Source organism: Chrysemys picta, chromosome 18 (genome assembly GCF_011386835.1).
Source record: "Chrysemys picta bellii isolate R12L10 chromosome 18, ASM1138683v2, whole genome shotgun sequence".
Taxonomy (NCBI): Eukaryota; Metazoa; Chordata; order Testudines; family Emydidae; genus Chrysemys; species Chrysemys picta.
In genome coordinates this window covers 18927728-18954444 of record NC_088808.1, presented here as the reverse complement: position 1 = coordinate 18954444, position 26717 = coordinate 18927728, and the positions used below count along the sequence as shown (strand labels likewise).

General features: G+C 43.6%; 1 protein-coding gene across 2 annotated transcripts in view; it reads right to left on the bottom strand.

The window, feature by feature from the left end:
- The window catches only part of COL5A1 (collagen type V alpha 1 chain), a 247587-nt gene that overhangs the window by 166250 nt on the left and 54620 nt on the right, over positions 1–26717 (bottom strand). For both annotated transcript variants that reach the window (XM_024106028.3, XM_008169084.4), the window contains exons 2-4: positions 24307–24474; positions 15360–15573; positions 14513–14675 (exon numbers count right to left, since the gene is read on the bottom strand). In XM_024106028.3, the coding sequence (XP_023961796.2) occupies positions 14513–14675; positions 15360–15573; positions 24307–24474 (545 nt within the window). The remainder of the gene's footprint in view (positions 1–14512; positions 14676–15359; positions 15574–24306; positions 24475–26717) is intronic.

The following is a 26717-nucleotide window of genomic DNA, read 5'->3' as shown; positions in this document are numbered from 1 at the left end:
AGATCATTGGTCCTTCAACTCCTTGCATGGCACAGAGCACAGAGAACAAGGTCGGTGCACCCCAAGGGCAAGCGTGAGGGGGCAGATATGGTTAAGCACCAGGCAATGTCCTTTGTGAGCCTCCAGCCTGCCCCCTTGCATTCATGAACGCCAAGTTATAAAGGGGTGGGGCATGGGCCTGTCTCAGGAGATGTGGGCTTGAGTGAGGTCCTCATCACACTAATGAGGCATTTAGCTACTGGCTCCCTGAGGCTGGAATCCTGCTATTACAGGAGTAATTCGGAAGCTATATAGCAGCACTCTCATCCCTGCAAGACGGGTTTCCCCTGAGCTTCCTGGCTTGATCAACACTTGTTACATGCATTTATGCATGCACAGGATCAAGCTCGAAATCTACACAGAGGCTTTTAATCAACTCTCTGAATTTTCTGCCCCAGGAGGTAAGGACAGAATCCAGTTTCCCGGATTAAAGGAGGGTGGGAGGGAAGTTGGCTCCCAAAGTTATCTCGGGATATAAAGAGGATTAGACGCTTAGCCATGGGGATCTCTCTCTTCACATGCTCAGAGTTGAATTTATTGCAAAAGTTCTGGTCAGGAAGGAATTTTTTTCTGTCGCATATTGGCAGGAAACCTAGGGGCTTATCACCTAACTACAGAGTGCTCCGCACAGATCATCTACTATGGCCACCAACAGAGGAGATAGGGTGACCAGACAGCAAATGTGAAAAATCGGGACAGAAGGTAGGGGGTAATAGGAGCCAATATAAGAAAAAGACCCCAAAATCGGGATGTCCCTATAATATTGGGACATCTGGTCACCCTAAGAGGAGATGCTGCTATGATTTCAACTATTGGTGCAAGTTTGGCCAGTGCTTTCCAGCAGACAGAGATAGGAGTGTATATTTACAGCTGAGTTAACACAGGGGAGGGTAGAAGGAGATTCTAGGAATATTCATTTGAATTTTTAAATGATTTCCCTTTAGGGTGTTCACAAATATTCATTCAATCAACTTTCAGTAGCATTAATGTCCACTGAGGGAGAAATTCATCCCTGTACAGTGGGCTTACATCCAGACCCAAACATCCCTTAAGTCCCATTTAAACTTGGCAATGTTCAGCCCTGCACAGATCAACAGATATCCCCCTGGCTAAACATCTAATCCTGTTTAGATCCTGAGCTACCAGTGAGAACAGGGCTTAAGCAACGCATACACTTTTCTACACATGGTGAATCGCATCCAAAAAGAGCATTTTTAGTTTGCAGGCTTGAAAACTCAAGAAAAGCACTTTTGTAAATTTACATCAGAAATCTGGTTATAAAAGTGACATCCAACATAAATATTGCCATGGGACTTATGTGGTGAATCATAGCGAAGTATCATAGCTCAGATCTCAATATACAGAACAGCCAGGGATAACAAGTCATCAACATTTGCAGAAAAAAAATTGCTCAAATGATGCATAAACTATTGCTGTTTGCAAACATTCCAAGTGGAGAAAAAGGCAAAATTCAGCAAATATATTATTCACCACCTGTTATTCTCTCATCTCGATGTATGTTTCACTGCAGCAGCCATGAACCCCCTCATCCATGACCAGTATGTGGCTACACTTTGAAAACAACAAGCTCAGATAGAGCCATTTTTTCCATGTTCTTGGAGGTAGCTGATTCAGAAAACACATGCACACAACAAGAACCCGAACGAGCTCCTTCCAATATTCTGCACAACTCATTAGGAATATCCCCGTCCAGCTCCCATCCCTGGGGTGGGGTGTTTGTTGCAAACATATACATTCGATTCTGACGGTTTCCATTAGGAGTAAGTAATACACCTGCACGCTAGGGATGTCTGGAGTGGTCGATGATTTTCCTTTGCGTTTTGGCAAGGAGCCCAGACTGCTTTTAAAAAAAAAAAAAACCACCATGTGGAATGAACATGTGTTTCATTTGTTCATACCAAAATGAATGGGGAGGAGGCTGAACGCTGTCAATTAACAGAGGCTCTTACAAAGCACAGCTTATTTATGCTGGGTCAAACCTTGATGTCTTTACTCAGTCCTTGTTTCAGTGGGAGGTTACTTACATCAGGATCCAGCGAGAAAGGAGACAGGATTTCACTCCATGTGTATTGTTACGATCAAATGTTTTTTGCATAAGAAACTGCTGGTTAACTCACCGTGTGCTCCCTTCCTCATCACATACAGTGAATGCTGTTACAAGGTAATTAATACCTTCAAGAAACCTTACGCTGGAACAAACCAACCGAGCTTAATGCATAAGTGTAGGATTTAAGCCAACAGTAGTCTAAATTCTGAGGTATTGATCCAGGACCTGATTCTTCCCTGCTATGTCCCTTGGGAATTCATTTACAGCTGTGCAACGCAGGTATGAAATGCTGGCCGATCAGAATGGGTGCATCTTATACCCACTTTCACTGGTATAAATGAATTCAATGCTGGGGCAAGGCAGGGAAGAATCGGGCCCCCAATGCTTACTCAGTCCTCACAAAGGGCAAACTTCTTTTAAAGTCAATGGGAGTTTCTTTACAGACAAAGTAAGCCATCGTGTACATGGGCATGTAAAAGAAACCCCTAGGCCCACATGCATGGATGCACAAGGGCCTCTCCCACAACAGCAGGCTCTGCACTCTGGGGGCTGATTCATGCTCCCCACAAACCTCTCCCCACTGTGGAACATGTCAAGGAGGGGTCCCTTCCGCACTAGTCTAGGGCATGGGACAGGTGAACAAGAGACAGTCTAATGGGGCACACTACACATCCACTGTGTGCAAGGAGAAGAACTGAGACCAAAAATACCTCAGTACTTCTTCTGGGGCAATGCAGCTCCATGCTGTCCTCTCATCACCACAACCTAGCCTTGAGGGAATACCGCAGGATGTCCCAACAATGATAAGCCACCAGCCTGTACTATTTTGGCATCACAACGAGCCTTCCTGATGTTCAGTGCCGGAGCTACTGTTCCATCCACCAGTGCCTGAAATGGGGAGAACACCCAGGGCTCCTTCTGGGAGGCTTCACTTAAAGTCAACAAAGGGTTTTGAATGCACAACCCCGGCAGGACCAAGCCCTCAGCACTGCACTGCAAAATCTGAGCCCTGGACTAAAACCCAAAGAGGTAAAAGCCCCATAGAAACGTCAGCCGAAGCACAGCTGCATAGCTGGCCTGAGCTGTCGTACATTATCCTTTGTTTCCCAACTCTTCGTTACATCTTTTTTTTTCCCCCTTGCCCCAGTGAGAAACCCCAAACCCCCAGCAATTAGCTCATGGGAGATTGAAGCAGATGCTTAAAGTAGGCACAGCAATGTGAGTACACTAAACGGGTCCATCCACTTCTTCAAATGTAAGGAAAAAGGGAGCGTATCTCCAATGAACGGGCTTATGCTCCAGAAATTCTATTTAATGCAAATAAAAGTAATTTATGCAAGACCTTCTGCAGAGCATGAGGTACCCAAATTAGCAAAAATGGGAAACCCACACTGACCCTAAGGCTAAAGCAATGTTATCTCTGTTGTTACTCTCAACAATAGCTTTGAAGTATCATGTCGTGATGCTGCCAATAAGTTTCAGCTGGAAACCTCATTCCAACAGCAAGAGCTTTTGGCTTTTACCTCTTGTTTAAACTGAGAAAAGCGACCTCTCCAAAACCCCAAACATGCTCTAATTGCGCTCTTCTTCAGTGTTATTTTAATACATCAGATCACTTTGCAGTACCTCTTCCACTCCAGGAGCCCCTTTTGCCTTCTCCTCCTCAGGGCCATACGGATCAGAAACTCCACTGTAAACCTTGGCATGATGTCATTGCAAAGGGACAGGTTTCCAACATTACATCATCCCGTCTGGGCTGAAGATCAGAATCCTGCATCTCATAATTTCCATGGAACAAACTAAGCCCTCTCTCTCTTTCTCTCTCATTATTAACAGGACAAAGTGGATTACAAATGAAACCGTAGGCTGAAAGAATAACGATTCTAAAGCTAATGTTATCCATCAAATATAATGAGCCTGCAGATGTTATATTTTGCCAATAGCCAGTGTTCAAATGCAGAATTCTGCCAGGCAAATGTCAGGAGTAAACATACAGGATTTTGCTGCCCAAGTCTTATAATCCCTTTGGTGGTCAGAAATAGTCTTGAAGGATGAAGTTTAACTTAATGAAACCAGTAAACTTTTAGAAACCGTTTTAGAAAGCTCCACATGGCAGATGATTCTCAGTAGGAGACATCCTGAACCTCAGGAAATACTGGACAAAGGCCAGCCCAAGGGTGGGCCTTCAGGGACAGTTAACCTATTCTGGATCACATTAGCAAGAGGTGGAGAGGCAGTAAAGGTTCATGTGCCCCATCATGGATGGTATTACTGTTTTCCCCATGCTGCCTCCCTGTTAGCAGGCTTCACACATACATGTACGGATCTCCTCCAAACTGCCTGGAGCTCATCGGTGCTGCTCATTGGTTGGGCAACAGGGGCTGCTAGTGAAGCAACATTAGGCTTAAAGTTCCTGCAATCCCAAGTATGTTCTTGTTTGTTTGTTTTCCAATTAGGCAATTTCCAAATGAAAGTGCACAGGCAGGTTGTTGCCAAATATACCATATTCCAGAAATGAGGGGGAGGGGGGGAAACGACATTGAGCTCAACCAACCAAGTTCTGGCTCTTTAATGGATTTCCTGTGGCTCTTTGCAGCACATATTGAATCACTGTGTGATTTAATGATTAACCAGTCAGGACGCTTTTACTATGTTATTAACCAACAGTCATTTTGCTGTTAGATATATAAAATAGTAAATGAAACCATGAATTCACACTACTGTGGCTCTTTTGGGTAATGCGGATTGCTAATTTGGCTCCTGAACCACTGAGGTCTGAGTATCACTGGTTTAGATAATATATACGGTAATAACGCTTTCTATAGCACCTTCATTCCGAGGACCCTAAAGCACTCTAAGAACATTAATGCATTAGGATGACATTTTCAAAGAGCCAAAAGGAGTTAGAAGCATAGGGGAGATCTTTAAACTCAAATTTGCAGGCAGGTGCCTAACTCCTATAGGCTTTCAATGGGAGTTAAATGCCATTTGGGCCTTTGAAAAGCTCCCCCAAAAGTCTCATTGAACGCGAGAGGGGCTTGTACTCAGAACTCCCCTGGGTGCGTTTGAAAATGTCAGCCGTTAGACCTCTCCCCCACCGCCTGCCTCCGACCTGGGTAGTAGGTATTACTATCTTTAAGGAGGGCATTCTAGAACGAAGATTTCTTAAGTGACTTTCCCAAGATTCCACAAAAGCCCGATTCCCTCTAGCACTGGTCCAATGTTTTAGAACATTCAAATTTTGACTACAAAGAATCGATTTTCTACTGATATTTTTGGCGAAAGTGGCAACACGCTTCTCAGCCAGCTCTAATTTCCTCTCTGCCAGTTCTGCACTTTAACGGCTCGACAAGTTTCCCTTTGCTTTCTATGCGTCGTTACAGTTACGCATAAGTATGATCTGAACTGTGAGGCCCTAATCACAACTGAATCCTGATTGTGCCAGGTGCTGCACAGACACACATTAAGAGACATCCCCTGCCCTGAAGAAGACCCTTACCACTCAAGGCACTGAAATGGACATGAGATCCATGCCAGCTGACCACTGCACCCAGGCGGATCTTATTGCAAGGACTAGGGCTTAGTTTAAGATAAAATGCAGCAAGTGAGGGTAGTAAACAGGAGAAGAGAAGGGGGAAGGAGGGAAATAGCAATGAGATCACTTATTTTGCTAGGCTAGGCACACAACTTGGCCACATTAAAAGGTAAACTATCCATGCCCTAATTATTATATCTTAATAAGAGTGTTTTTATGATCTGCTTGAACAATAAGGCATGTCTTAACTGGCCCTATAAGCACACAAAGGCCAAGAGGAATTGAGCCCCAGAGAGCGGCAGTAATTATCCACACATGCCCAACATGGAGTGTTTTATACAGATTATTACATGGATTTTATAACTCAAAATCAGGCAGTACAAAGAAAAAGCCCTATATCTTGACATTCTCTGACCGTTATTGACAGGCCTATGTCATCACAGACTGCCTCAGTCAATCACAAAGCTTTACTTAAGCCCAGAGTTCAAAACCATTAATCCCCCAGTAAATCTAAATGAAATGGAGAGTTTGAGCAAATGTGTGTATAGTAAGAGACAATTAATTTAACGTTTCCACCCAAATCTTAAGATTCTCTCTTCCACAGGTGCCTAACCTTTATGGGCTTATTCAAATAATATGAAATGGTGTCACTTTAGGTATTCAAACACAAGTAATCTGAAGTCCACATTACCAGAAAACAATTTGCAAAAGTCATAATTCTTCTTTAGCACTGTATACAGCTCTCACTATTATATATACACTGACAAAACGAGACATTGTCCCTCTGTAAGGCAATCCTGTATGTAAGCCCTCACCAACTGAGGCCAAATATTACATGTTTTGACAACATTGCTTGGATTGTGGCACAAAAACCTCATCGTTAATCGTGCGCCTTTCCAGTGACAGACACTCAGATGGCTGTTGACATTTTCTAGGCACCATTGCGAGTCTGAAAGAGCCTAACTTGGTGATTTAATCCATATGCTACGAGCACTCCATTGCACCAGGAAGGCTCCCTTGAAATAACAATAGTGGATCAAGTGAAGAGAAACCCGACTATTAAAATCGTGAATTACTAGGAGATCAGGGAGAGTTATAGAGATGTTTAATATAGAGCCCCAAAAGAGGCTGGCTCACAATGTTCTATTTTCCATCATTCCATGCCATGTTATATACTTGTGGCTTAAAATGTTGACTCCCCTTGCGTTCCCTTAAAGGCTTTGCAGCAGAAGAGGTGAAATCAGAGTTGGCAGGACCAATAAAGCAAGTAGCCAGAGCTGTAAATTAGCTTCTTGCAGCAGTCTACTGAAGTAGTGAAAAATACACTGGAGTATGTTTCTGTGGTTCATCTTAAACAGAGAAATTTAGGTTAGTACATTTCTGATTAAAAAATAAAACCCCTCCACGGAGGCTCACAAAAAGCGAATGAGCAAGAGTTCAACCAAGTTTCCTCTGTCCCCCCACTTCCCCCAATTAGGCCCAAATCCTGCAAAAAAGTGTGCCTATGCTCAATGTTATGCTTGGGGGTCTCTTTGGGTATGTCTAGACTTCAATCTGCAGGTGTAAATTTCCGCTCAAGATGACATACCCACACTAGCTCCAACAGAGCTAGCACACTAAAAATAGCAGTGGGAGGAGCTCTCCATCCAAGTGCATGCCTAGTGTCTCGGATGGGATCGTACTCGGGGCAGCTAGCCCTTCCCAACGCCTGCGCTGTGACTCCTGCACCTCTATTTTTACCGGGCTAGCTCAGTCTCCTCATGCAGGAATTTACGCCTCCAGCTCAAATGCAGACATACCCTTTGATATCAACGGTGCCACTCACGTATGTAAGGCTTTACAGGATTTGGGCCTTTGTTACTGGACTTAAAAAGAAGTACATTTTCCTACTGTGCTGCCTCTGTAATCACAATTTCTGTTCATATTCGTATGACAGATTGTTGCAAACAGGAACACAAAAGAGACCCAAACTTGAGGGAAGCGTGGATCCAGATCTGACTACGATACAAACCCTGTAGCTGGGGCCCTGTTTATAAATCATATTTTCCCTCTGGAAAGTATGCAGAGATTCTCAGATTACAAATATTAATGATCTAACCGTCCCTTCAGTGCTGTGAGGATAGCAGTGTTATTATTTTCCATTTGGGAAGACAGAGGCACAGTGAAGTTCCATACCTGCTGAAGACCCAGTATTAGAGCTAGAACAACGAGGAGTCACTGTGGCACCTTAGAGACTAACAAATTAAGCTTATGCCCAAATAAATGTGTTACTCTCTAAGGTGCCACAAGGACTCCTCGTTGTTTTTGCTGATACAGACTAACACAGCGACCGCTCTGAAACCTTTTAGAGCCGGGAGTAACACCATGGAGTCCTGAGTCTGTCTCATCCTCTAATCACTAAACCTTGTTTCCCATTAGATAGCCAATTACTCTCGTCAGCTTTAACGGCCAGGATTCCATACCTCAGTTCGTACACATTTCTGAAGTATCTCATTGCACTAGCGCGGGAAACCAAACCAAACCAAACCATCACATTCATTTAGTAGCCAGCTACCAGCCTGGCAGATTGGGGAGCAAAAATAATACCAGTAAGCATCTTCAAATATGACACATCTCTCAAGTTTGAAATGCTAAAAATCCAGCATGAGTGAAGGGACTCTCGAGGGACCATGAATACAGTGAGATTAAAGCAGGGATTATCGACTTCAGCAGTCTTTTTTTTTTAAGTGTAAACAAAGCACAGGATTAAAGGTAAACCGGCATTTCAATGAGATAGCAGAATAGCACCAAGGTTTCAGCTAAGAACACTGACATTTCTATTTTGTTTCGTCTTGCTGCTCCCTGAAACATTCAACACCTTAAAAGCCCGTCTGGCATCTTGCCCAGACTTTCTGGTTTAACCTGGCGCAAAAGGCCTTCCCATTATTTTTGATGTCTTGATATCACTAGTGCTCTTAGAAAAAGTAAAAACAGGAAAAGGAATAAAAAGCACCATCCTTTTAGTATCATCCAAAAAACCAGCGGCACAATACCTCTCATCTCAGGACCAAGATCTGGTATTAGCGAATGACAATTTTTTCTGCTGCTCCCCACGCATCAGCCATTCACAATTTCCCTGCCTTCGCAGGACAAGGTACGTAGATACACAAAATCCTCTGACTTATTGTGACCCTGTTTGGCAGCCTGAGAAGGGAATGGTTGGTGTTACAGAGCCGACTAGACCAATGGGATACAGTTAAAATATTCAGCTGGCCAGAATCAGCTCATTCTGTTTCTGGAGAAGCCAACTGTAAAAGACATTAAGCTTAACAACAACATATACAGATGTAGGGCTTTTCTGTGTATTAATGTTACCCACTAACTTCATTTAGCACTGAAGTCTTGAGAACCGAACATTATGATCTACTCTAACAAGACAATGACAAAACAAGAAATGTATGTCTAATGGTTATAACAACACCATACTCTTTGTGGAAAAGCCCTACAAAATTTAATAGGTATGAACCCTATAGGATTCAATGGAATAGAACTTCTTTAGTAGGGTCTTACCGAAATTGTTTTACAAGGCTAGATTTTACCACCCGTACTCACAAGAAGTTACTCCTAGCATAGTCACGTTGATCAGTGTAGTTGTATTACTAATCATGCAGTGTGGTTAGAATCTAGCCCACCAAATTGAATAGCAAATGATATACTTCCTGTAGCGGTTTTCTCAATCGCACGCTATTGCAGGGATACAATTCTTTATTAAATTCTATAGACTGGTTCAAAAAGTCTGGTCACCTAAACAAAGATGATCATTTTCTTTTAAATTTTGTAGGACTTTTTCATAAGGCACTGCACGCTCATTCTGTCTAATCTGATCCACTCCATTGATGGTCCTGGTACTCGGGTTCCAATGCCATCCTGTGGCACGTTTCATTCAGAAAGATCCTGAAGTATACGGGCTTGGATCACTTCATCCACTTCTGTAATACAGCCACCTCTGGGAAGGAAACCTAGTGCCATAAACCTTACAGAATAATGGGGGATAAACTTTGTTTTCCTCCTAGGGTTTCTTGTTCTCCAAAACTAAAATGGCACGGTCCCTCAGCTTAGCTTAGCTGATTTTCCAAAAAATCATGGTAATTGGCAAGTCTAACAAAAGAATCCCTCTGAGTAATGCCTTCAGGGTGATCCTGGTGCATGCAACCCATCGGTCAGCTGGGTAAGGTCAGAGCCTTGCAGATCCTTGGCTGGTCAAGTGAGGCAACATTCCAGCCACATCCCTGCAGCCTGATGGGAAAGGAATAGCCCAGGAGAGGACATTGCCCTCCGGCAAACCCAGCAATGGCTGCTGCGGAAGGCGAAAATTCCTTGGCAACAGCATACACTTTCTGGGCTACACAAGCAACGCACTGAGGACTTTGTTGCATAACATTCCATACAAGTACAATGGCACACAAAGCCAAGCTTTCCAGGCAAAACTCACATTGAAGTCCATGGCAGCCTTGCATGTGTAAAAAAAAGTCAAAACTGAATGAGGGCTTCTAGCATTGGCCCAGCGTGCACACAGTTATCCATGGTACGTGCACATATGCAGCATTTGAGAAAGCAGCATCAGCGCCAAACATTGAACGTTTGGCCAGATCAGAGTCCTCAAACATCAGAGTTTCTCCTTTTCCCCACAATCTGTGCACATAAAAAACAAAGACCAGAGCTGACAGGATTCCCTGAGGCCATGGGACTCCTATCATGCATGATGGCCGCTCACCAAGAAGAGAGATCAGGGTGCATCATGGGAAGTGCTGTCTGGCCAGGAAGCTCATTCCATTGACTGGAATCTGAACACGAGGCATCTGAACTACAACTACTGTGAGGACGCACAGCAGCATTTCTGAATAAAAAAGTTTGGTTTTCAGCCAAAAAAAATGGATTTTTCACAACAAAAGTCAAAAAATTTTATGGATTGGGGTGAAAGGGTGAATTCCAATAAGCTCTGCTCTTAACCTGTGGCTCACATAGGGATTTGCATCTAATAAAAAAGCATTGCATTTCTAATGTATGTAAAAAAATTCTCCCTAGCAAACAAAACACGAGGGGAGGTATAGCGTGGCTTCTATCTTTCAGTATTACTGAAGCTACGGGAACATTGGTTACTATAGTTCAGGAGGAAAAATAGAAGCATTTATCTTGCTGCGTAGGATATTTCTTTTCTCTCTCTCTCTCTCTCTCTCTCATGCAAGGTTCTTTGCTGTCTCATAACATCGTCCTCTCATTCACAGCATGAGGCCAGCCGCCACTTTCCAATCCCAGCGTGACAGCCTGTCCTGACATTTCTGAGCATTTGTAAATATCTGTTTTGAACAACATCACAGCACAAAACTTAACTTGTGTAACCTGGCTGTAGGCTTGGCCCCTTCTCAAGCCTACCCAGCATTCAGAGGGCTTTACAGAGAGATCCACACAGCCTCGGAACTAATTGAATTTTAATGAGAGGAAGTCATTTTTCCCCTGGAAGAATGCTGAGCTAGAGAAATATTGTGAAACTCCCCTAAACCAATTCCTCTCACACAGTATGTGATGGAAAGTCACCCTTTTCATAATACACTGCTCATGCTCCACTTTGCTTGTGACCCTTGTTCCCCTCTGAGTTAAGTAATTTCAGCTTCCAAAACAAACATCTATTCAAGTTTGGTTTGTCCCGATGAAGATTCAGACAAGCACTCCCTTAACTTTCAGCTCCCACTGAATCATGTTGAAACAAAGACAGCCTAGGCCCTAAGCCCTCCATACACTGCCATTCCCAGTTAACTGGGTCATTCCAAGTTCCCAGCACAAACTACAAACTTGTAACAGCCACAAAACTCCACGGCCGTAGAAAACACCTAAAACGTACTATTAGGTCCTTGAGATTTGCAAAACTTACTTACAAGAGTTACAGAAGCTTCGGTCTCATTGTAACTGGATTCAGGGCCCAGAAATTAGAAACTTTCTAGAAATATGTGCTTTGTTAATGATTCACGTCTCTTTCCCATTGCCCCAAACCAAGGTTGTCTTCAGACATACTTTCTGCTTAGAGCTGGGGGTGGGGAGGAGGGAGGGGAAACTGAAGGAAATTAGGTTACTGAGAAATGAAGGAAATTAGGTTACAGTCTGCTGCCTTCATAAAACCTTTTAATTACATTCAATTTATAGCTATTGGCATCTTGATGTTTTTGTGTGTGCATGTTGAAATATCTTGCTCGCTAGGCAAAGAAGGCGAACTAAAAGCATATATTGAGGGGAAGGCTTTTGTATTCTGATAAATTGTCCTCTTCTGCTATAATAATTGTTCTGGGCTTCTCTGTGTCTGCAATCATTTGGCACATGTATATTGCAATCGGTGCCGGCACCATCGAAACAGCCTCCTTTTGCTGTTGGCTAAGAGGAACACTGGGTCCGTTTGTCCCATGAATCTGCTCCAATCAAGGCCACTTCGTTACCAGTGATGGCACGAATGTCTGACCGCCTGTGAAAGGCTGATAGCGGAATTGGCAAAGCTTTGCCAGCTGCAAAAATGTACGCTCTTGTTGTTTAGCAGGGTGGCTGTGAAGTCTCGTTTCCAGCTGACAATTAAAGCCAGCCTGTTTGGAGATATGTCAAGCTTTTGGGACAGTAAAGAAATCCTCATGACTTCAGTCCTATTCATCTTCTGCTGTGCATAGTTTCATATCAACACCAGACAGCCCATAAATTGACTACCATTGAGGATCCCGTTACAGTTTAATGAGAAATGGAACAGAATATGCAATTCCAGGAGCCCTTTTCACCAGGCTACTTCATAGGTGTGGTTTTTGTTGGTTTGTTAGGTGTATTTTTGTTTTGTTTTATAATAATGGAGGATATGTCTTTTCAAATGGCTAAAAAAGAGCCTATAAAAATGACCTACCTTGGATAAGACTCGGATTTCTTTAAGGGGATCTACTAGGCGCATAGGGCCAGGTCTCCAGTAAAGTTCTCTGCTTTACATAACAACTCTGCTGAAATGCAGCATTCAATCTGGTTACTGAGTTTTTCTGGAAGCACATCCAACACTTTAGAAAAACAACTTCCAAAAGTGCCCATTAAATCCAGCTTTTACTTTCCTCTTCAATAGTTAATCTTCCCAGGAAATGTCTATTCAGTTAATGCAGTTAGAGATACAGTCATAACCCTCTTCTATCTAGCTGAGTTCTAGTGATGTTGAGTCAATGCATTTTTGCACTGTTTACAGCAGCCCTTCCAAATGTAAATAACACTAAACAGCCCTAGGACTTTCTTTCCAAGTCACAGATAGCACAATGCTGACTAGAGGTGACTTCACTGAACCATAATTATTCATATTGTCGCAGGAACCTTGCATGCAATGCTCAATTTGCTCCATGAGGCGCACTCAACTCCAGCTCCAAACAAATGCAATAAACGAATGAAGGATGAGCTGCAAAACTCATTCTGCATCCACCTACAACAGCTTTGCTCCATTGACTTCAATAGCGTTACTCTTTATTTATACTTGTGCAAATGAGAATCCAGTACTCCTGGACATATACAGGCAAAAGAGTAGACAGGATCTCTGAAACTGCAGCTTGACTGAGGTTTATTGTGATGTTCACATATCAGTCTAGCTGCTGAACTATGGAAAGAATCACAGATCTCCATCTCCCCCATATCTGACTGAACTCCTGTGCCTGGCTGCCTCTGTCACAACCCTGACTAGCAAATGCTCAGAGACATATTCCACAGACAAAGAACTGTTTACAGAAACTACTGGGCCGATAATTTCAAACTTCTAATAGGACTAAGAGAAAGCCGCTCTCGGCTTGTGGACACTTTGTGACTGGAAAAAGAGGTGGCACTTTGGTGAAATTCTTCATGAATTATTCACCCAGCTTTACCTAGCATTGTCCTATGCGACGGCTGTGGGCGGGAAGGGAGGCACCCACTCAGTCTGGCGATGCGACAGCTTTGTTGCGTCTTAGGGCACGAGATCAGGGTTCAAGGCCATGCCCATGGAAGTGGTAGCACCTCTCCCTAGCCAGGCCTTATAGCCTTGAGAGCAGCACTGTGCTAAACAAGGGATTGCCTTCCTCAGCCTTCACTTCCAAGCCACAGCAAACAACACAAAGCTGAGAGCAGGAACGAATGGAAACCCTGTGGTTATGAAGGTCAGAGCCCTGACCCATACACCAGGGCAAACCAATGTCCTGAAATTGCAGAAACACAGACTCCTTGTTTGTATTCTTGACCAGAATCAAAGCAAGGGAACGACAGCCTGATTTAAACGACACCGACAAGTAAGGGGAAAGGTTCCCAGAACCCATTTCAAATGGCTAAAATGGGACTCTCTAAAATGTGATGATTCTCAGCCAAGTGGGATAAGATTCTGATTTTAAGAGCAGCCACTCTATCAACTGGCCCAGACAGCCAGTTTATAGGCTTTACATTACTGAACTCTGCTTAAACATTGCATTCAGCCTAGCCGCTGAGTTTCAAATGCATGCAATGCTTGAGAAAGACCGTCCAGTGCCAGTTCAATCCCGATTTTACCTTCCACAGGATCATATGAATGTGAAAGCCAGATTCAGAGGCAGAATTAAAAAAAAAACTCTCTAAGGGTCAGATTTATCAGTGTCACTCTATTGGAATCAGCTAATTTACCCATCTGAGGATCTGGCCCACAATTCTGATCACTTATTAAAATAGACATGATATCCAATAAATCCAGGGTAGGACATTATTTAACAATAAGGCTTCAAAAACCCAACAACAACCCCCATGATGAGTCCCAACAATGAGCTTTATAAACCATTCATCAACCAGAACAGCATCTCCCTCTCACCCCCAGGCCACTGCTTACATCCGTGTCTTACCTCAAAGACTTCCTCATCCAGTATCCTGGTTCCAAACACAATGATGCCATTGACATCAATGATGGGGTGGTCACTTCTGTCCAAGAACTTAGTTACTTTCTTTTTACAGTCCAAAATCAAAGTGACGTTTTTCTTCTGTACACTGATGGCTATTCTGTGCCACCTGTGAAATAACACAGCCCGCGAGCTAGTTAAACAGAGCCTTCTGCTTTCATTAATGAGCCAACAGTTTATAACAATTAGTTGATCATGCAAGGCTGTTGATATAAAACTATGGGCCAATCATTGTCCCCAATCGAGGTGAAATTCACCAATGGGCAGAGGGCCGGTAAAAGGCCCATGCATCACTTAAATCCCCAAAAGATAGGAATTCACATGGCTGGAGCAACAGGAAGGACCACTTGGCTCCTAATCCCTCAGCCTGGGAGTCTCCCATGCACAGATGTGGGGCGCATTGGGGGTAGAAGTGGCCCTGGTGGGGCCCCAATTTTCCCCTCATCCCCCTCTTCTATCCTCCTTAAGCCCAACACCGGGTGACATACATGGACCGTATGTGCCACACAGGTTTGTGTAAGCCCTTTGCACAGGGGGAATGCCATCCCTATAGCCACAAGTCCCCACTGACCTGAAGTGCCTAATATTTCACTAATGTTCAAGGGTTTTTTGCACATCTGTTATTTATATGGCAGAATGGAAGACCTCAGTTAGCAGAGACAGAGCACTGGTAAAATATATCTATAATAGTACATACATCTTATACACACTTAGGTATTCATATAGGTACTCATATAGACTGATGATTGCTTATATCGTGCACCACGTTCTCAATACACGACACTGCACTTACTTGCCATCTGATAGGTTAATGCCTCGAAAGAGAGGATAGTCTTCTGGGCCTGGCTTCCCGGTATGGTCTTCGTACAGGAATACAGGAGATCTACCCATCTCCATGCCGATCTGCTGGATCCCTTGCTCATTGTAAATGGAGATCAAGAAGGACTGACCTCCTTTCTTGGCTTTTACAGTGGACAGAATGGAGAAGTCCTCAGGAAAGGCTGAAGCTGAAGTGGAAAGACAATGGGGTTAGTTGTTCTTTTGGATGTGAAGGTGTGCACGCAATTCATACATCCTGCAACCCGGTGAACAGAGGAGAAACTACCAGCGATTGCTCCTCCTTCCAAGATTTGTCCATATTAGCAATCCCCAAACTGCTGCCCGTGACAGAAAGGTATGTCAGTGCTACCTGCGGATGGGGACAACGTATCCTACAGGAATGTGCCCGGCAGCCCCCATTACCAGTAATAAGACACTTTATAAACGGCAAAGTGTTGTGTACGGATACCACCGCAACACCACGATTCTAACTCGATAATGGAGCAGCACGGTGGCTTCAGACAATATGGAGCTACAAAGTACCTTGCCGGCCCCAAATATCGGGACTGTCCCTATAAAATCAGGACATCTGGTCCCCTTAGATTAAGCCCAGGGAGAAGATAGCAGAAAATTTGGTGAAAAGCAGCTCCCATGGAAAAAAGTTTTCTATTCTAAGGGCTCAGTCAGGCTTCCAGTTCAGCAGTCAACCTTGCTAGGGATCATTCGTTAATGATCAATGAGCCCTTTTCGGTCTTTACCATCGAAACGACAGCCGTGCCACGTTCCAACTCCCACGCTAAGCAGAGGAGGGCCTCAATGTTGCTGGATGGGAGACCTCCTGTGGGACACTAAGGGGCTGCTGCTGCAAGTGATGGGTGTAAATCTGTAGCATTTATGCCACTTGGTTCCATGGTATGCCCTGGAACTTCTCAGGAGACAAGATATGCTGTGCCATAGGGTCTAGAGACGCTGGAAATTCAGGGATTATTTTTATAAAAAATCTCCCCTGGTAAGTAGACACATGCAATGTATTAGGTACTTTGTTGTTTTGCTGGGGCTTTTTTAATCAGTTTTTGTCTATTTTGTCTATTTAGGCAAGAACAGAGCATTCTGTGGCTTTGGCTCACTGCATTAGCATGGGCAGCAAAAATCTAAAAGCAAAAATAAATCCATCAATAAAATGGAGACTTTGGTTTGACTGAGCTTTGAAAAGCGCGTGGCAAAGACGGCTTCTCATGCCAATCGTCCACAGCAATACCGTGGCCCATTTCCTCCTTCACATGGGGATGAAAGTGTGATTAGAGTCAGGAAAGCAAGCACAATGATATTGTGGGATCCCATCTTTATTCTTGCAACACTCATGTTGTAATTAAGCCCTGAAAACGGGGCTTCACTGGCGTGGTGCATAGGCTCAATCCAGTCATTTGGACAGGGGTGTGTTCCAGCCTCAGAGACTGCAGATCACTTTAACCCAAGGCTGCAAGGCAGCACATGAGAGTTTTCTAACTGCCAGAGCTGTATACGCCTCCTGGCATCTGAAACCGTGGTTGGTTTGGTTTTCTGCCTCTCCCTCCATCAGCAGCACTGCAGATGCTAGAGATGAATGCAAATTGCAAAACCCAGGTCCATCTCCGAAAATGAATTCCTCCAATATGCAGGGGGTGTGAATTGCTAACTAAAGGAGGGGTCGGGGGGGCACTTCTTTAGCTTATTATAGAGAAAGGGCTGCTGAAATCTGTGTATTTCTGTCATCTTAATACGTTGTATTCTAACAATATAACAACACTTGCAAGGGTATCTGTCCCACGGGCTAAGGCCTTCACAGAAAGACATAATTGGCCTCTTGCACCTATCCACTGAGGAAATCGTAAGCGAAGGAGTGCCAGAATGGAACAGGGCGTTGCTGGGATATGTCGTGTGTGCGATGTGAACATCTCTGTGTGGTGCCTGGCAGTGTGTGAGGAAGTACTAGCACTGTGGCTAATTTTTTAAGCTGTAAATTCACAGCCATCTAAACCACAAAAATGTTAACGCAAGTGTCCAGCAGCTTCAAACAGGTTTCCCTCCCCACTGCAGGCTTTTCTTGAAGGATGCCCCAGGGCTGAATGAGGGATTTGACCTAGTTAGGCTACAGTGGACCTTATTCAAAGTGTGGGGAGTGTATCAGACCACAGCAGGGCCTGTTGAACACACAGACAAGGAAGTCATAAGAAAGAGACTGTCAGATAATTTTCTCCACTGTCCAAAGAGAAAGTAGAAAGCCACCAAATCCACACAGAACGCCTGGAACAAAGAAAAACAAATTACTGTCCTGCAAGCTGTGAAATGAAATTCAGCCCCCAGGCAGAGGTCTACCCCCATGCATTTAAATGGTCCTACTCAGCACAGGAGTGTCACCAAGTCCACCAAGCTGGTGACTTCACTGGAACAAGGGCGGTTTATTCCAGCTGAGGGTCTGGCTCACCTTATGAATATCAAGCCTTTTGGTAATACCATCTGCAAGTGGATACCACTGATCAGAATTCTGAAAAGTAACTCAGCCAAAAATATGGGGCCAGATCCTCAGCTGATGTAAAGGGATGCAGCGGCATTGAAATCAAGGGGGTTGCACCCGATTTACACCAGCTGTGGGTATGGACCAGGACGTCGTTTTCCCTAAAAGTACCGAGATGTAGTAAGGAAGTTGTTTCCCTGCACGGTTACGCTGGTTTTATGCCAGCCTACCCCCACTGACTTTAGTGAAATGACACAAGTGTAAAACCACTGCTACAGAGTGGAGAACCAAGCCCAGTGCTTGAGCTCCGTTCTTACACTTATGTTAGCTAAGACATGGTCCCAGAAATGAAGGTATGTGATACCTGTGCCTTCCCTAGGATGAATTGTGCCATCTCTTTCCTTCCGCCTGTCTACTCATATCACTGCTGTTTCAAATCAAAATGCAGCCATTTTCCTGGTTACAACTATGGAGAACAATTTGGGGTCTTTTATGTAAAATACTTCACATCCAAAATGATCCATTAAAATGGAGAATTTCATTATGAACCATCCGTACAGAACTTTTCAACCCCAATGACTTGCCAAAACATTAAAATGCTGCTTTTAATTTATTTTGTTATTAGTATTATTATTAAAACGTCTCCATGGCAATGTGGGTTTCTCAGCTCAAATAACCGTAATTGATAAATTATAGCTGACAGGACTCTATTATTGCTCTGTTACCCTGGCAAAGTAACAATGCATTTCCTGTCATGGTTAGAAATGATCCAGGCTATCCAATGATATGTGGAGGGGGTTCCGTTCAGAATGCAATAAAACTAATAACAAAATAGCACGTAGGATGTGATCCAAATTCTATTGCAATAAATGGAAAAACACCCATTGACTTCAGTAGGCTTTGGGTCAAGCCTTTTTACACCATTCTACATTTTCAATGATGTTCATGCTGAATGGTGTTGAGACCTCATCTCTCCAATAAAGGGAATTACACCAGTAATGAATTTTGCCCATTGTATCTATATCCCCTCAAGGCTGAGTGCCACTCTAGCTCAAATCATTATAAATTGCTTTTGGCAGCATGCTTGTGAGCTAACTAAGTATTAATGTCCCCATTTTACAGATTTCATACCACCCAAGGCAAACGAAGGTAACCGTTTTCTAACTAAACAGGTCCCATTCTCTCAAAATGATTGTCCAACCCCCCTTAGATGATACGGTCACCTGCTCCAAATGCCCACCAACTGCCCTGTGAGAATCATCTTAGACTTTGACCTAATGAAAGCAGGATGGAAAAATGGACACCCTTCAGCCCCAAAAGACCTAAAACCCAATGGCTGGACAGCATCAACAGACACTTGCCCCTCATAGGCACCTTACCGCATAATGTGCCGGATTTGGCATGGGACAGAACATCATGGAGGTGCATAAAGCATTTGGTGGCCTCTGTGCTGTCCTAGCGACAGCATGAGAACTAGCTGTTTTACAGATGGGGCAATGTCCATTGAAATATCCCCGATCTTCAGCAGCTCTTTTAAAGGCCATGGAAGGGAGAAGGAGTGTGGTAGGGGCACAAACGAGGCACAAATTATTCCTCTGCACTCAGCCATCTCCACGCCGAAACAATTCGCTGCAAGCGAGTAGTCCGGAGACAGCATCTTCGGCCTGCTCTGGCATTTCACTTTCCAGGAACAGAACAGATCCACATTCCACCATGGCAGCTTGACTTTTGCAACAAGGCATAATGGGTCTGTGAATGCCTGTGAGGGTGCTGTGACTCCACCTAACAGCCACGTCCCCTGATCCCATGAGGCTGTCCCTTAACACTGGTGCATGGGCACTAAAAAGAGACCAGGTGGTTGTAAACACCGAACACTGGAGATTCCTTCTTTTCTCCCCCTCCTTCATGATATCTGTGTCAAATGCAGTCCGTTAACAAAGAAAAACATCTTTTTACAACCACCAGACTCGAGTCTGTGGAGTTGGGCTGGGTTCTTTCCTTCTCAATAGTCATGGTCAGTAATTAAGGCAAAATTAGACCTTTAAGTGACACCTGTTCAACCTTATTGTCTTCTAAATATAGCCTCGGTGATACCTGGGCAGTTCCCCAAAGGAGTTTGAAGAGGTGTAACTAACTGGAGCCTAGTAAAGAACTCTGCTGATGAGCCAGGAAGGAAGAAAAGCATGCTTATTTTCTCTTAGCCATGCTGGTTTTGGGGGTTTAACAGATTAAAAAGCAGTCAGAACTTATTCTGTGTCACCAAAATCAGCAGATCCAACTCTGGATATCCACAAGTACCAGATCTGTTGCATAAGAAGGTACCATTTTTAGAGTCACCTTTCAGAGTAGAATGGGTATTTAAAGGCCCAATTTAATCCTTTGCTATTAGTGCATCTGAGGGGACCCTGATTTTGCTGGTGTGGTTCATTTTCCTCCTAGAGGAAATGTCCTGGCTATAATCTAGGATGTTTCACCCTTAAATATACATGCACAAATAATGCAGAGAACATTAATGCAACAGGAATGCAAATTACTGCATTTTCGTTGCTGCTATTGAAGGACTATGTCTTCCTCTGTCTTTTTTGCCCTTGCATGAGGTTGGAAGAACATGGTTTTGCAAGGAACCTGAAGAACTTATTTAGGGAGCTGGGGAAAGATCATCTCAGCAGATTTCCTCGCTCTTGGGGGTTTAAAAACACAAATCTGCTTTGTTGGCTGTAACAACAGAGGCAGAATGAAAGCCCATAAAATTACCATCTTAAAGAAACACAAACTTCTAATTAGCACAAAATATTACCTGTTTGCCTAGAGCCCTTTATAGCGGAAGGGGAGAGCTATGTTTTAAAGGTTTTTACCCACACCCACCCATTTTGTAACATGAAATCACAAAAAACCACATTTCCCATGGTAAATTGCTCTACAATTACTTTGTTATCTTTATATTTCCTCTCATTCATTTGCTGGGGGCACCTAAAGTCACATCTAGTTATGGGGCGGTATTGAGACAACACCTCTATCAGAGGGAAATGCTGGCATAGAGTCATGGTGCTGGCATAGAGTCATGATCAGCATCCAGGAGACCCAGTTCTTAACCTCTCTTTCCCAGCAACAGACAAAAGGAAGCCTTTGGAGAGAGAGATGGGGACGTTAGTATGTCATTGAGTGGGAGCCCTTCAAATGACTGAAGAGCTGCATTGGTGGATGCCAAGGAAATACCATCCAGGTCTTATCAGCTGGGAAGGATGGTGGATGAAAAACAAGAATGAGATGCGGTAGGGCAAAGAAAGGACTCCACCAGGATCTCAAAATCTCTCCTTGGGACAAGAGAAAATTGTATTAATGGGCTAGAAAGTGCATTATTCAATCCCTTTGCTGCACTGGCCATGTGCATTCGCTGCTCAGAAGATCCTGTCCACCTGCTTAAGCCCAGAATCACTGAATGTGCCACTTGAATCGCACAGCAGGGAAACCTCTGAAAGCCAAAACCCACCCTGCAGGGGTACAGCAAGCTATTATGCACACTAGAAAAGTGTCCTTTGAATGTGGCTCTTGGATACAATGTCCACAGCCAGGGAAAACATTTTACATTATTCCAGACTGGCGATGACATTGCATTCCTTGGCTTGAAAATATTTAGGCTTGGAAGAATTCAATTTTATCAGTAAATGTCGATAAACATCCGTTCCACCATACACACACAAATCGATGAAAAAGTATTTCCATCAATAATTGAAATTTATAGATAAGCAAAGTAACAAAAATACTGCTTGAGAATTTATTAGGGTTTGATTTAAGGATATGAACTTTGCATATTTTGACATGAGATGTTGACATGGTGTTTTAATGGTTATACAGCTTTAACTTTTTGAATTTCAATGTCTTCTCTCATAATTTATGGTCTGACCTCCCAGCCCCCCGTCCCATCTCCACTGGCCCTGCAACTCTGAAAATTTAAATCAATACAAATGGGAAAAAATACTTTAAAATAAACATCCACCAAAAAAATTTTTTTTTAATCAAATTCTGATAAGCCCCAAAATATCCATAGAGCCCTGATTTAGCTTTTACTCATTCCTTATTCAGGAAAACTTTCCACTGACTTCGGTGGGACTTTCCATGAGTAATGGCTAAGTAGCGATTGAGTGAAGGACTTCTGGATATGTTCCACAGAAATTAAAGAAGGCAAGGCCAATATCCCCACATTCAGCCACTCACCGTAATATTGTTATGAAGACAGGAATACAGAGGCATGAGCGGGTGGAATGATTATGAGGTTGGAAGGGAAATAACACAGATGCAGTCAGCAAGGTCTTTTCCTCAATAGATAGCGTTTCTCTTTTAGCAAGAGGTTAATAGAAGCAATAAGGATCTGACTACAATGGGCCTTGGATCAGGCCTTAGGTAAACAGAACAGCTCCCCATTGCTGATCCTGGGTGTGGACTCCAACCCCTATAAAGGCATCCTCTACCCTCTGTCTGGTACCCAGTCACTCTTTGCTCCCCAGTTCTTGTGCAAGTCAGGGTGGAAATTGAACTCCAGTTAATCCCTTATTCACCAATGACCCCTGCACTCTATCATATGAGCATAACGACAGAACTCCCAATATCATTTTAGAGTTTGCTATCAAGCAAATCCAGCACTATAGGACATGAGTGACGGTCACACCAATAGGACTGGCTTGCATTTCGACCAGTGAAATATTGGGTGTGATAGAAATAGCATCTTCATTTAAGAGGACTGGTAGTGGCATTCCATGTTGCCCTTGATTTAGCTAGTGGATTTTGTATCAACTCTTTTACAAACTTTTTGAAGTAATGTGTATATCTGTGGATGATTGTGTTAATGATCATGCTGGTATATATCTCATCTGCCGCTGAAATCCACATGACACACTTTATACAAGCCATGATAAACACAGCAGGCTAAATTGATCCCTGGCAATTCCCGATTTAACCCCTGATTCTATCGAGTTGCACCAGGTCCCAGGATGAATTTGGACTAGTGAGCTGTAGTGACTAAAGGCCAAATCCAAGTGTCCTTATTCAGGTCAAACTTCCATGGACATGAATGAGAATTTGGTGGGAGTCAGGACTCAGTAAAACCAGAGAAAAGGCTTCACTATACAGAAGACGACTGATCCAGCAGTTGGGCTGCTAGCCTAGGGATCAGGATGTCAGGAATCGGGACATGCAGCAGAGCCAGTTTCTGGATAACCTGAGGAGCACAGCTGGCCTGTAGCAGGCTGCCCGATTGGCCACCCTACCTGACTTGCTGCAGGAGTCAGCAGACCAACCCTCAAGCCCAGCGGCAGCAGCAGTTCAGCAGCTGCTCAAAGCATTTGCCGATGGCTGTGATAACTCCTGTGCCTGCTTGTTCCAGTCCTGCTCCTGCCTTATTCCAGCCCTGGCCCCAGCCCTTCTGCTGCCTTGTCACTCCACATCACCCAGTTCTGACCCTGAACTCCAATTCCTGCCCTCTGACTTTGGCACTCACCCGTGGCTCTGACAATTGGCCTCTGACTCCACCTCTGACCCAGGGCTCCAACTCCTGGCTACCAGCTCCTGCTCCGACCACTGTGCGTACCATGCACATCCCGGACACAGGAGACGCGAGTTCAATGCCTGTTCCACCACAGACTTCCTATATGAACTTAGGAAGTTTTAGGCACTTGCTCTCTCTGTGCCTCCATTTCCCAGGTGTAGACTAGCACTTCCCTAACTCGTGTGGGTGTTGGGGGGATAAATACACTCACGTCTGTGAGGCACTTAGATACTCCAGTAAATTGGGCCATATAAGTACTTTAGCTAGACAGTTTCGGCCCGAATTCATTAGCCCATTTTTCTTTAAAGCAAAGACCGCATGCTCTCAGTTTACAGAAATTTTTGCTTTTTAAATGCAATGCTTCATCATCTAATGCAAAATTTAAAATGTGTCTGTAGTGTAGTTGGTTTTTAATGAGCAGCCTGCTACTCACTGGATTTATGGGAGCTAATGCTATTTTCTTTCTATAATAAGATTTTGATTAATATTTAAACATTTATTCCAATAAGAACTGGGACTCATGGAGGGTGTTCTGATTTAATGTTTGCACCTTCCAAGTCTCTTTTCACAACTGGATACCAGCCTGTGATAATGAGAAACACCAGCTTGTTAACGGAGATGGGAACAGATGTAATTAGCCAGTGTTTGCATGTTCGCTGGATGATGTACCGCCCCCTTCAGATGAAGTGAGGAAAAAAGGAGTGTAGCTATTTTAACATTATTAGATGATTAGACAGTCCGTATCTCCCCAAAAGAGTAGACTATTTCCCTTCCAAACACACACAAAATGACAAAAGCATGCAGTGTTTCAAGTGCAATTCTAGAACATGGGGGAAAAGATCAGATATTTTCATAGGCAGTCCCAAATCAAAAGGTTTCACTTACCAGGATATAACTGCTTTGTTGGTGCACTAAGTTGAGCATCTTTTGTTACTCGAAAAGCAACATCTGCGCCTTTTGAAGATCTTCTGCTTGTGCAAAAACCTGTTGTTTTAGTGATACCGTCAGGTAAATTATGAAAATCTAATACCTTCAAGAGATCTGCAGGTTCAGCTGCAAGAAGAAAAAAAGAGGAGAAACCAGAATTAGTAGGCAAAAGTATTGGCGTTTGCAAAGATCCATTAGAATAATACCAATCACCAATAATCATTTTAAACCAGAACAGATTTTTTTCTAATAAATGTATAGCAAATACATTGCTAATGCCATCTTCAAAACTAGAACCAACAGGCTGCTGGTTTGAGATGCTAATTCACTGCAGAGAGGAATAGTTTAGGCACTTATACCTGTATAAGACTAGCATCTACATTCACGCTAGTTCGGATAATGGACTAATCAATAATCAGGCTTCAGGGTATTAACTGGTCGCGGTAGAGAAGAGTTCCGGTCAGGTACTATAGAACCTAAGGAGCTGTCTGCACTGTACATCCATGGTATCACTCGGATGCATATTCTGTGCATCTTCAAATGTGGAGATAGACTGCTCCCCATGTCAGCTTGAAGCTGGATGCCAAATGTCTGGAGTAGTCTCTACAGCCTTGGTCCAACTGAGTGACTCATCCCTCCAGGGCTAACTCCTCCCCAGTTCACCTCTCCTTGCCAAAACCTCCTCCCTCCCCTCCAGTGACAGAGCATAGGGACCCCCAGAGGTTCCCACCATCACTCTCTCTCCTAGAATGATGTATTTGTCTTCGCCCTGCTATAACTTAGCACCCAACAAAACCAGCATAAGAACAGCTATACTGGGTCAAACCAAAGGTCCATCTAGCCCAGTATCCTGTCTTCCGACAGTGGCCAATGCCAGGTGCCCCAGAGGGAATGAACAGAACAGGTAATCATCAAGTGATCCATCCCGTCACCCATTCCCAGCTTCTGGCAAACGGAGGCTAGGGACACCATCCCTGCCCATCCTGGCTAATAGCCATTGATTGGCCTATTCTCCATGAACTTATCTAGTTATTTTTGAACCCTGTTATAATCTTGCAAACGTAGCCTGAAAACATCTATGGGTGCTACCATACTGAGCACAATTGCTTTCACTTAGCAATAATTGTAACACTAGAGCTGTGCACATTTCTGTAACAACTTAAATCACGCAAAACTCAGAGTTTTTGATTTGGTTAAGAAACCTGAAACTCAAGCCAGGTTTGTCCAGACCTGCAAAGCTTTTGGTTTTGAGTTAGTCAGGTGAGGCCAAACTTGGTTTCAGATGAAGATTTTGGTTAAGTTTTATAAAACTGAAATACGTGTACACAGAGTTTTGACAACCTTCTAGTGGTCTTTTTAAATATAGTACAAGAAATGCTTGTTGGACTACATTACCCAGAACCCTTCCCCAGGAGTTGGGTGTGTCAGATTTTATTGGGAAAAAAGACATGTATTGTCAGCAGCAAATCTCAGGTTCTTGATCCTTTCTTATAAGCTAATAAAAATCCCCTGTGTACTGCAAGCTTTGGTTCACAGGGAAACTTCGCCAAGTAAAAAAGGCTTGCAGAAAGCAATGCAAACTGAAAGCACAATGGGTGGAAATTTCGAATGCGCACAACACGGGCAAACTTCCACTCCAGCTGAAGTCAACGGCATGACTCTCATTGCTTTCAATGAGAGCAGTTAGGTAAATGCTGAGTGCTCTTAAAAATCCTGTCCCAGGCTTTGTACAGCTACAAAGGAAACACTCCAGACAGTGGGGTTTGAGTGGTAGTAGCAACACTGTACATTTTCTAGGTCTGAAGGCAACTGAATTTCAGCCTTGTGTCTGACCACACACCTAAGTCAAGCACACCATAAAATTCACTCTCTTAATCAGGTCTCACCACAGGTCCTACGGTAACGACATGCCCTGACCTCTGCACATCAATCCCCTCTGGCTACTATTATACAAATTATTGTAATTAATAGAAAGGATCTGAGCATTACAAGACAAGAAATGTCCAATTACTGTCTATGCTGGAAAAGCTCATTTCTTGCTTCTCTCCCCCAGCATGGAGCCTGCCACTTCAATTGTGAATTCAGAGAAAACTATGCAGATCAGGCACCGGTGCTGGCAGGGGAGGCAGACTGCAGCAGGTGCACATACCACACAAAAAGCATCAACGACGATGGGGGAAAGGCTTTCTTATTTCAATATAAAACAGCCTGGAGCACGATCTTCAGTGGAATTCACTGCCTATAGTCTTGTATGCAATAATGCATCAGAATAAGCAATGGAATCATTCCTGCTAACAACATGAAGCAAAAGGTGTCATGCCCCAGCGGGCCTTTTTACCATATCTCATTAGGATCACATCCTTATTAGC